Genomic DNA, 12,724 nt, shown 5'->3' on the forward strand with positions numbered 1-12,724 from the left:
CTGATTATCATGGCTGTCAGCACGAGGGAATTGGGTTTGTCACCTGGCTTAACCAACTGGTAAGAACTGATTAGAGGCTGGAATCGGTTTGAAAGGATCCCTGATGTTTACGTTCCTTTCCATCCCCACATCTTGTCAAAAGAATCCGATAAAGCTGGGAGTGGGGAGGATTATTCTGGGGGTTATCTGAACAAGAGGCTCTTTGAGAAACTCCCACTGTGTTCTCTATTGAAATGTCCACTACAGTGCTGTCCAATGGGACTTTCTGCAAGGACAGAAACTTTCTGTCCACTACTATTGTCAGTACCCCATGTGACTACTAAGCCCTTGAAATGTGGCTAAAGCATGAATGAGCAACTGTATTTTAAATTTAATCATAATGACTTCAAATTTGGAAAAAGCTGCATGACCTAGTGGCTACTGTCTTGGGCAATGATAGTCCACTATATTCAACAGGAAGGAAGAGATCTAATGGGGGAGCCATAGGCTAGGAATTGGATTTTAATTCTTCTGCCTAACTTAATAAATGTTATATCTAGGAGCAAAGAATGGTCATCTCCCTGACTATACCTTTCTCAAAGGAGATCTCAAGAGACTTACATAGTTAACATTATAAATTTAAAAAGTAATAACTGTAAAAGTTCAAGTCTGTAGAAAAGTGGTTTGAACTTCAACGGTACAGTGGAATTGATGACTATCTTTTGAAAATATTGATGCTTGAGTCCCATTCCAGTGAGCCAGGGGTACAATGTGGCCATCAGAAAATCTCATTGTATAGTCAGAAGGAAATCACTGATAAGACATAATGATAACCTGCTGGGGAGGTGGTCTGGGGGAGGAAATGAACTTTCAGGGAAGAAAGAGGAGGAGAACAAACATTTATTAGATCCTCACCATGTGCCAGACCTTTGCAAATATGTTCTTAGCTACTTTTTAACACCACCACAGGCACAGAAGTGAGAATCCACTTTAGAGGCAGAGCAAGGACTTGGAGAGATTAAACAGCCTCTCAGTGTCACCAACTTGGTTAGTGGTTAGGGCCAAGGCTGTCTGCCTGGTAAGACTAGTGGAACCATCTGCACTGAGTTTCCGCTTCACTGAGGGGCTGGGTGCCGAGTCAGCAGGATTCAGTCACAATTAGGACAATGCCTGTGATCTTGCAGCAGAGAGGAGGGGGAGTTCCATGAGCAGGAGGGCGAGGACCACCTGTGGCTTTGGTGTCCCCATGGGTCTTCTATCCATGACTCAAAAACCCACTGTCCTTGCTCCCTTTACCTTGTCAGAAACCATCTCAGAAAAACACAAAAATTACTTTCATTTTTCAAGATTTTGTTTCATACGTATGTTAAGATCAATTTTTAAAAATTCATCTATAATATCAGGATAAAGCTAATTAATTCATTTCCACAGACGTAAAATTCTAAGGGCTCCTCTGCCTTGTCATTATTACACATATGGCCAGCAGCCCAGGATCAGACACATGGCAACCTTGGGAGGGTCCCTAAACTCCCAAGGAGCAGGGTTCAGGAGGAATTCAGTAATGGTCACATGGCTCCCTATAGTGCTGCACAACAGGTGAGAATCAGGAGATGGCCAGGCCGCATGGTCCCAGGTGAGACTCCCCACATTTTCGACACAATCCGACTCAACCTGGAGAAGCTTTCCCAATGGAGAGAGGGCCTGCCTGATGCAAATAAATGGCCAGGATCACGAGGTCAGCCCCCGATAGTTCCCCTCTATTGTGCTCGAAACTCCCACAAGACAGTTGTTGGTAGTGTGTGTGTGTGAAGAGAGGGAGGAAGTTTATGATTAAATGAATCACACAAACTTGAACGCATCATAGAAATATTTCAATTGGGAAAGACAAAGCCAGGACTTGAACAGAGCAAACAAAAGCAGCCATCCAGAAGGAACGAGGGGGGAAAGAAGGCCAAGAAATCCTTGTCGGCTTAGGTTACACCCAAGGCTGACCTCACCTCTAGAAGTTTATGCTTGACCTGGGAGACGGTGCAAGAAAACCTCCCAGGAACTAGAAACTCTGTGAGTCTTCCAATTGTGTGGCTTTGATACCACAGTGGGGTGTGGTCTGGGGAATGCTTTTTATCACCTCTGAACTGGAAGCTGCCTTATCTATAAAATAAAGATAACACCTACCTTATGGACTCGCTACAACTGAACCAGGTAAGAAATTTTTTTGAAAGCCCCTCATATATTAACTAACTGTGTATGATTTTTAAGTTATCATCATCATCATCATTAGTAGTAGTATTGTTTCTTGTTATGAAACGCGGCAGAGGTTATGGAAATATCAGCCCAAACTTGGGATGGACCAGAAATCTCTCTCCCCACTTCTTTCAAAGGTGATATACCTGGTCATTTCAGACAATGGCCCCGTGGCGGCCCGAACAACTTAAAGGCCAGGAAGAGCTTCTATTCTCAGGTGATGCTGGTCCTGGGCCAGCCAAGATGGGATTTATAGTTGTTAAGGAACATAATAAGGATAATTATAATTACAGTAAAAGCCAAAATATATCAGCAGCATCATTTTATGCATTTTACATAACATAAGCAGTGTGAGGCTGTGAAATACCAACAGGCACGAAAGGACACAAGGCTGTGCACCCCCTAATCCAGAAAATGCAAATCCAAAATGTTCTCAATTCAGATATTTTGAGTGCAGACATGACACAATAAGAGAAATATTCCACACCTGACTTGTGACCGGGGACAGTTAAAACACTGATGCCCTGAAAATATTGTATAAAATTCTTCAGGCTACGCGTAACAGCTGTATATAAAACATAACCACATTTGATGTTTACATATGGGTTCCATCTCTAAAATATCTTATTAGCTATATGCAAATTTTTCAAATACCCCTCCCCACAAAAAAAAAAAAAATCTTAAATTTAAAACATTTGTGGTCCCAAGCATTTTGGAAAAGGGAAACTCAATTTGTACTATTATTAACACATTCTACCGATGAACGAACTGAAGCTAACCAGTCACCCAGTTACTAAAGAGTGCGTCAGAAAACAAACTCAAACCCTGGGGACTTTGCACTAAACCACTACATCCCCAGAAACAGACTTCATTAACAAACCCAGGAAGTGAAATGCTGGGCCCTTCACTCCTGCCCTGGTCCAGGTCACAGCCACTGCAGGATCCATGAAGCCCAGAGTGTGCATGAAAGGAAGAGCAACACCTGGGAACACTTTCCAAATAAGGTGTGAGAAGAGCTCTCTCCACTGCCCTTCACACCAGGCTTCTCAGCTCCATCCATTCATTAGCCCAACATTTATTAAGTGACTATCATTAAAGAAGCATTTATTAGGATCCAGAACTAAGTGTTATGAACACAAAACTATGAGGAAAGACAGAAGAGGTGTAATGGCAGCTACAGCAATGACCTCAGACACACTGAGCTGTCTCTTTGCACACTGAAACCACATTCTCAAACCCTGCTCTCTACCTGTTTCTCTCGCAGCTGTAAGCTTTGCGCAGTGCTCTATGCAATGGTAAAGCCATTTGTAAATTCCAGTCTCAGCTCTAATTACACTGTCAGACAGCCCCTGAACACTCAATCTCTGTTCCACAAAGCAGTCTGCTGGCAGCTGCGCATTTTGAAGGCAAGCAGAAACGGTGAAAAAGCTTCTTTCTTTTCATGAGCATTTTCCCTGCTATGATTGAGAAGAGATGCATGCTTGATGTAATTTGCCCCCTGCATGGCTATCCTGGGAGAAGACCTGGCAGTGCCCTGCTAGGTGGTAATGAAAGCTGTTGGCATTACAGGAACGGGAGACAAGCAAACAACTTACGGGTGCAGGGCATAGAGGCAGCATCATTGTCAGCTCGGAAAAAATCTCGGTCACAGGTGCACGAGGTGGCGCCTTCCCAGACAGAGTAGCTGTGGGGTGGACACTTGGCACAGGTGGCATCCGTGGAGAGAGCCTTGTAATATCCAATTTTGCAAGCTGCAGGGAAGGAGAAAAGAACAAGAGAACAAATATAAACCACTGCAAATACAGCAAAGCAAAATGTGAAGCCACTTCCTTAGCTCAGAGGAAGGAAGATGTTTATGCTAATTACTGATGATCAGCTATGGCTTAAGATACAGGTATAGCCGCCCAGCCATTAATTGATTACAGCCACCCTTTAAGGGTCCTTTACATACTTGGTTAGGTGGCAAGAGGCCCCCTAGGAGATATTTGCTTAAAATTGGTGGTACCCACTAAAAGCAAAGCCTAAGTTTGCTGAATGCCTTTCTATGTGCCAGGTACCCCGTATCTGCACTCTCTTGTTTAATTCTTATAACACTCTCTTCCCATAAACACTATTATTATCTTTATCTTAGAAATTCCTGCTGAGAGCAGGTAATTACTGGTATGAGACGAAGTGTCTGGTAAGTGTCAGTAACCAGGTTTGACCCTGGGTGTTCTGCCCCCAAAGCCACCCGCTGTGGGATCTGAGAGTATGGTCTGTAACCAACCAGTTGAAAGTATGTCTAAATGGTAGCAAAGAGGTGGTGGGTGATTATTTCCTATTACAGCTAAAGAGAGTACCATATCACACAACCAAGAAAAGCAATCATATATATGTTTTGTAAGGCATTTGTCATGATTTCAGGGCAAAATAATAAAAACTACTAACTATAGATCCTGGAATATAATGTGGTGGTTTTTTGTTTGTTTGTTTTTAGATCAGCAAATATTTTTTGTTTATTTCAAGTTAAAGAAACCCTCCTGTTTTTTTCTTCCTCTATTTCAGCACCCTCACCCTCAAGAGGCTGGTACAGAGAACAAGAGTGGTACAATCCTTTATGCACCTGAGATGTTTTCCATGACTTCATTTTTATAAACACCACACTGACACTGAGAACTACTTTTGCTAATGTGGAAAAATTCAATAAGGCTGCAAAATCTCATAATAAAAAAAAATAGTTAATAAGGCTCTGCTTCCCCAATTTCCCCCTCTATGTTATTCATGATCTGTTCCAACATGAAATTAAAACTGACCAATACTATCAGTATTAAACTCACAGAGGCAAGGTTATTAAAAATAAAGTTTTCCCAGCCAGGCGTGGTGGTGTATCCCTGTAATTCCAGCAAGTTGAGAGGCTGAGGCAGGAGGATCCCAGGTTCAAGGCCAGCCTTGACAATTCTCAAAGCAAAATAAATAAAAAGGGCTGAAGATGCAGATCAATGGTAACCGACCCCCAACCCCTCACCGCCAGGTTCAATCTTCAGTACCAAAATAAATAAATAAAATTATTCCATAACATCAAAGGTGTATTTTTTCTTCTTCTTTTGTATTTATTTGTTCTAATTAGTTATACATGACAGCAGAATGTTCTTTGGTTTCGTTGTACACAAATGGAGCACAATTCAAAGGTCTATTTTAAAAAGTGAGATATCTTCAATCTTCCCAGCATGATCCAATCTCAGTCCTCTCCATTTAATACATCCCCAGGTTGTATCCATACTGTCAAAAACACCAGCTGGGAGAAGAACCTATGGAGACATTTTCCATCAGCCTGACCATCAAGAAAGTAACCAATGCTGGCAACCCAGCAGATCTTTCTGGAAGGAGATCTAAGGGACCTGCAAAGATACTTGATTCTCAGGGACTATGTGGCTGTGATCCCCTGCCCAGCCCCATGCATGAAGCATCTTGCAGACTCCGCGGAAGCCTGCTCCTTTCTTGCGTGTCCTCTGACATTTTCTGCCTCACACGCTCATCACACAAGCGGAAAGGGAGTTTAGTGGGAGCTCAGCAAGGCACACAGTTACTTCACTCTTATTAACTGAAGTTGTTTATGGAATTTCCTTTAACGAGCTCAAACTTTATGACGTGTGCAGCACCAACAATAAAAGCGCTCAGAGATCAATCTCTCCCTTATTTGCTTTCGTCCTTCACTGGACCGAAGCATCTTAGAAAAACAAGCTGCTCCAGTGACTGAGATTTATGTGTCTCAAGTTTACACACATCGCATAATTAGATAAGGTTCACCTTGCAAGGGGCTGTTTGGCCAACCTCAGGTGGCCCTAGGGTTTCCATTAAAATCGGAAACCCAGGTTTGGTAGGAAGAAGCACTGGGGCTCAGGCCGGGCCATATCAACACAAAGAGCCCAAAATCCCTGGGTCCCACCTGTCATCAGCGGGTCACAGTCAATAAAAACCACTGAAGGTAACTTGTTCAGAACTGCCAAGAAGGCACACCTTATGTCTGTTTTGTTTTTTCCCCAAGAACAATCACTGTTCCTGACTGATTCTCATGTGCTTTTGATTTCATCCAGAATCAAGATCTAAAATTGAATAGTGGGAGTAGAAGATGAATAATAATGAAAATTAACCAATGACTGGTCAATGTGACACAAAAACAGCACTTGTTTTGGTTGGGGAATTGGGGATTGAATCCAGCAGTGTCTCATCACCACTAAGCCACTCCCCCCATCCCCCTTTGTGATTTTTTTTTTTTTTTTTTTTTTTTTAAGACAAGGTCTGGTCAAGTTGCCCAGGCTGGCCTCAAACTTGAGAACCTCCTTCCTCAGCCTCCAGAGCCGCTGGGGTGACAGGCGTGTGCCATTGTGTCCCACTGAAAACAGTACCTCTAAAAATCTCATGGGGTCACTGCTATTTCTTCAACTTACGTATGTAGTTCTGAAAAGACTATTAGTTTAAAAAATTAAACTCCAGAGTTCACAAACATCAGATTGGAAGATGTTTCTTCCAATTTGTTAAAGTCCCCAAATTCAGTATTTTAGGTGAATTTAAGGAAAAAATGAACTTGCAAGCTTATATTTTCTTCCAAGCTGATACTAATATTACAAGAATAAAAATACGTGAATTCATTTGGGAAATACACAGCTTCATACCAATTTGGAGAATTGAAAGCTTCGGGGTTTTTTTAACATGTCGAGTATTTTTACCCTTTTCCTGTTTTACAAGCACAAGCAGAAAATATAAAATTGTCATTGTGCTATTCTCGGCAGCTCTTGCTACCCTTAACACATTCTTTTGTCTTCAACTACATTAAGACCATGTTATTAATATTTCAGGATTCTTAGAAAGGCGCTCTCAAAATACAGCAGTGGCTATCCACACAAACAAACATTTGGCGGCTTAACATTCAAAATAACCTACCAAATAGATGGTTCCCTTACATTTCTCTGCTGTGTGGTTGACGGCCTTCCAGTATTTGATGCATGAATGTGTGAAGTCCATTCTGCATTTTTCTTATTCAACACTCGCTAGCATCTGAAAATATTCACTGTCTCCTTCATTCTGAACAAAACCCCTGTAAGAGATTCCCTTGGCATAGCAGGCACTGACGTGTGTTAGTTTTTCCATCATTCTCTCCTGGTTGAGAACTGCTACCCTGCATTTTTTTTTTTTTAATGCTACTGACTTTTTAATCAAGTCCAAAGTGCTTCCTCAAGAAACATCTTCCTCCTGCCCTCTCCTCAGTGAGGCTGCAGCAGGCAGGGAAGGGGTACCTGAGAATAGTCTCCTTACTTGACCTTCTGACTTCCATTATGGGAAGATAGTTCACATCAGCAAAGCAAAAATTGCACCCAGTTCCTTTAGCTTTGTCTTGATTACTGCTTTCTGTTGACATGACATGAAGGAAGAAGATGGAGGAAAAGGAGGAGGAAGAAAGGCTATGTTCTTTCATCAGCTCACCGACTACCACAACAAGGTTAATTTTAAAATTCATCAGTAAATTCTCTTTGTAGAATATTGAGTTGCAGTTACCTTTTGTTAGATGCAAAAATGTTTTTCAAGCTAATACAACATCTGCTAGATATATTTTAGTGCACAGACACGAATACACGGAGATGTAATGCCCAGTTTCATAGCTGTTATAGCTATTCTTTTACACATGTCCTACATAGATGGTCAGGCTTGTTTTTTTCTTTCCAAGAAACATAGAAAGAAAATATAGAACCTGATTGTCTTTACAGCTCATTTTAAACTAAACTAGCTTTAAAAAGTAGCTATGTGTGTCATAGCAAGTGTGGTTTCAAATATCAAGCAATTGAGTACTATTTACATGTATTGTTTCATTTAATAGTCAAAATAACCCCATGAGCTTGTGGCACTAACACTAGTCCCATTTTGTAAATGAAGGAACAGGTGGTTTTAGGTAGGCTTCAAGACCACACCAATAAGCAGAAAGTCAAACGTCTATCTAACTCCAACGCTTATGTTTTTCTGAGTTTTCATATACTGTGGTTTCCTAGAATGAGGATTGATCTTCAATAAAAATGTGACTTGGATATCAATGATGGGGTGGAGAAGTGAGTTAGTCTCAACTTCCATTTGCCCCCAAGTCCAACTCATTGCTGGCTGCATGGACCACACTTTGTTAACTGTGATCCACTACCTACATTACAAAGACTTGGGGAAGTTACTAAAACCAGGCTCCAATCCAAGTTTAGGATTGTCTGGTGGGGCATAAGAATCTTCTTTTCAAAAAAAAAAAATGAATCTTCTTTTCTTACAAACTCAGAGGCCAGTGAAAATCCTGCTGGTCCAGGGACCACACTTTGAAAACCATTGCCTGGCAGAAAACAGATCTACCTCCAAGAAAAATGTCAAAGTGTTGTTCATATCAGATAAGCTCAAACCACTTCACTCCTCTTTCTCAATATCCAAATGCTACTGGGTCAAATGATTGTCAGAAGAAAAATAGTCTTGGTGGGGGGAAATGGCATGTCAGAAATGTGATCGCTTTAAAATATAAAGAATAAAGAACATCCTTATAGAACTTAAATTGTTCTTTGAGCAAAGATAAATATGCCCTGTAATGTCCCCAGTGTGAACAGAACAGAACTTGGGGTAGAATAGCCTTGTAAAAATGAACTGCTCTAAAAGAAGGAAAAAACACAAAATTTATACCCAGTTATGCTAAAGGTCACATTTTAGAATTCAAAGTCGCCCATCCCCATCCCAGTGTTCCAAGTCACAGCCTCAGCACTTGAAAGGCAGATGTTGGAGGGCAGTACAGCAGTTCAAGAACACCCTGAGCAGTACAGCAAGACCTGGCATAAATAAGTAGAAAATTAAATAAAATATTTCAAAGGAAGTCTACCACATTAGTACTGTCTCAATTAAACTTTCCTCTCATATCAATACTGAGAAGTTATCACTGGTGTCTTCTGATATTGTACTTCACAACTATTAAATGGCACAATAAGTCTATGCTTATTTGATTTCACACACTTCTGTTTCCTTGACAATAAGTTTAGGATAGTAAAATATAATTGTTTAAAAACACTTAGTAAATAAATTAATCATCTGGTTGAGTTTCTTTTTTTTTTTTTTTCGGTGTGTATGTGTATGCACTCTGGAGAAACAATTTTCCAAAAGACAGTTGCAAGACTAGAAATTCAAGTTCATGCCATTCACAGGAAGGTTCGCACTCTCTAATGAATATTTGGGTAATTTGTAAAAAAGATTTACTGAGTTGTTTTGAAGGCTCTAACTGGATGTCAATCTTTAGTGTCCTCAGGACATTATTTTGAAATGGCATTGGGGAGATGATGGAGATACAAAAGATCAGATAAAACTGCAGTATTCTATTTTGGTTACCTTAATCAAATTTATAAAGGAATAGGCCAGAAATCCACCTAGGACAGTTAAGATACTTAGGACAGAGATGTTTTATAATCAACAACAGCAGGAATGTTAAGTGAAGAACAGCAAAGGCAAACAAACCAACAACAACAACAAAAAGGCTATTTTCTACCTAAAAGTCCTACTCACTGTCGGATTTGCTCTTAAACTTTATAGTACTTTATACCAAGGGCAGCCTGGACATATGAGAATGGGCTGGCTTTGGACCTGGAGCTGTAGAGACCAGAATTTGCGACTTAGCTCTGCTATTTATTAGCTATGTGAACTTGAACAAGTAATTTGGCTTTTCTCTACCTCAATATTGTCACTTGCAGGGCTGATGTGAGGAAGAGGAAGACGAGAACACAGCCTGGTGTGTGGTGTGCTAGCTATGCACTGAAAGATCACTTGCTCTTACTACTGGTTACAACTAGTGTAACTGGCTGCAAGAAGTGAAGATAATCCACATATTTAATTTTTTTAAAAAATGTTTTTTCTTTATATAAAATGGAAAAAAAATCTAAAAATGAAAATAAATAAGAATACAATTTCTAAAACATATAGAATGACATTTATTATTGTTTTATTTTCCTCTCTTAACAGAAGGTGGAAAACGTGGGGCTAACTTCTGATTCATAGACTCTGCATCTTATTCAGTAGCCACCATTAAGATAAGTATCAAGTAAAAATATATTTTTATTTTAAAAATGTAAGCAAACTTTTAAATTATAAAGTGACTTAAGCTGCTGGGTTGGGTTTTCATGGTTTCTTCTCTCCACCAGTAGTGTATGATGCGAACCTTCTCCTCCATCAAGCCCAGATTCTATTTTCTGCCCTCCATCTCCTCCCATTATTTCCCTTCTTACTTGGGAGCTAGCTGTCAGGAAAACAGACAAGGGAAAAAATGACAGGAAAAAAACTATGCTGAAAATTGCCTTGCTCTTTCAGGAACAGAATGCAGCCTAATCCCATAAATAGGTGGGTAATTCTAAAATGTCAGATGTATGTGGTTTCCACATCAGGTGCAGTAAATCCTCTAGAAGCAAATCCACATAAAGCTTGCTAAATTTCAATGAACTCCATAAACATTATTGAGCACAAATGAAAAAGAACACAATAGAGAGATAACTTCTTATTTCCCCACCTTGACCATCTAATTATTTGAGGAGTTCTTTCTCTTTGGTGAATTTGGAGGGAGAGAGCTTGCACAGGAGAGGTTCAAATAAACAGCAAAGAGAAGCAAATTTTCAGCGCATTTTCAAGACCTAATTCCATTGTCAGACACTTGGCTTAAAAGCAGCCCTGTTCCCTACACATGTGGAGGCGATGGGGCTGGAGATCTCGCTCTTCAATCTTGTAGCTCTAATCTTTGCCTGGTAAACCTGGGGTTCTCTCAGCAGGGAACCTGCCAAGGCATAAGGCTTCCCACTTACCTGGAAGGACTGACTGGAGGAGGGAAGGGCTCCAGTGTCTTTGAAAGACATGTTGCATGCTGTTCTAATGCCTAGAGGTTGCTCCCAGGTGTGACAAAAGGACTGTTCTGAACTTGGACTTAGGTATGCTCATTGCAGTTTTCTCTAGGAGGGAGCTGTCATGAATTTGTAACAGATCACAATAGAGCATTGTTCAGAATGAATGGATGGATTATTTCAATTTGATAAGGTGACAATTTTATAATAGAGGGCAGCAACAGCAACCTATAATCACCATAAGATTTTTTTAAATGCATCTATTTTACTAAATGAAGATCTCCTATTACCTACTGTAATCCTGTTTCAATTCTCCCATGTAGGATATTGAAAATTTACTATATAAAGAATGCATATTCTGAATCTTAATATTACCTTGAAAAATAATTCAGGAAAGCAATCTAATCCCTAGAGCTATACAGATTTTATGGACACATTTTTTTTCCTTTTATTAATGTGAAGTTTTTCTAAAATTTCATACAACAATGATTATGACTTTCTTTGGAAAACTTGAGATTATGAAATATTCATTTGAGTTTTCTCAACTTATTGATCTATCAAAGAGATAAATTTGAGTAGAATGAGTACAAGTTAATTAAACAACTCTATAATAATCATTGAGGGTTGTGGAAATGATGAAAACGTCTCTTTGCCTACTATGCTAAAGTTTATATTAGCAAAGGAAGTGAATGAAAGCTGAAAATCACAAATCACCCCAATGCAAAAAAAAAAAAAAATCAAGACACCCAAATACTTCTTAATGAGCTAAATTTAGAAATTTTTTAATCATTTTTTTTTAAAAAAACTGATCTCTGCATTGAATTTTAAATATAAAAATGAATAAGTATCTGAAACACTTTTGAAAGATTTAAGCAAGTGCTACCATAAAACTACCAACCTTACAGCAAGGGCACATCCATTCCAGCTGTGGCTTGCAAATCCAGAGCCACTGAGAGCAAAATTGATTGACATTTTACAGAGCATCAGGCTTTTTGATGAGTCTCCACTGTCTTCCTCACCCTTTGATATTTGGGATACATAAAGACTAGTGGCTCATTACAGATCCTCGGGTGACAAATAACAGTTTAGGGCACTGAACAGAGGAAGCAGCTGTTCTTTCCTTTTTCCACTCCTTACTCTCCTTTGTGGATCTAGGTAAAAGTTTCCTTCATTGCTAGGTATGTACCACCGTTCATTCCTTGGGTCATTTATGTTTTAGCAAACATTTATTAATCTTTTAAATAATAATGGCAACAGTAATAATGAGAGTGACTATTCAATGACCACATACTGTTTAACAAACACATACTAAGAGTCTCAGTCTGAGAGGTTGAGACTTTCTATGGAACTGAGACCTTCAAGGGAGAGAGCAGAACACAACTCACTCTCACATCTACAGGGGTGCTCCCCTGCAGAGGTGCCTCTGGACTTCTGTGGGGACCCTCGTCATGCATCTAACCCAGATTGTCTGTCATAAAAGGAACTGAGTAGAAAAGCCAGCTGAGTTAATAAAATTTCTGAGTATCAACCAGAGAAAGAGTCAAGCCAGGAGACTGGTTCCAACCAGAAGCTAAAATAGTAGCTACTGATTGCCAATTGATAGTTGTGGATATTGGAGGTATTTATCAAGCTCATTT

General features: G+C 39.8%; 1 protein-coding gene across 2 annotated transcripts in view; it reads right to left on the reverse strand.

Moving 5' to 3' along the window:
• Positions 1-12,724, reverse strand: part of Epha4 (EPH receptor A4) — a 135,931-nt gene that overhangs the window by 70,675 nt on the left and 52,532 nt on the right. For both annotated transcript variants that reach the window (XM_005330528.5, XM_021729995.3), the window contains exon 4: positions 3,819-3,974. In XM_005330528.5, coding sequence (XP_005330585.2) covers positions 3,819-3,974 — 156 coding nt within the window. The remainder of the gene's footprint in view (positions 1-3,818; positions 3,975-12,724) is intronic.

Source organism: Ictidomys tridecemlineatus, chromosome 7 (genome assembly GCF_052094955.1).
Source record: "Ictidomys tridecemlineatus isolate mIctTri1 chromosome 7, mIctTri1.hap1, whole genome shotgun sequence".
Classification (NCBI taxonomy): Eukaryota; Metazoa; Chordata; class Mammalia; order Rodentia; family Sciuridae; genus Ictidomys; species Ictidomys tridecemlineatus.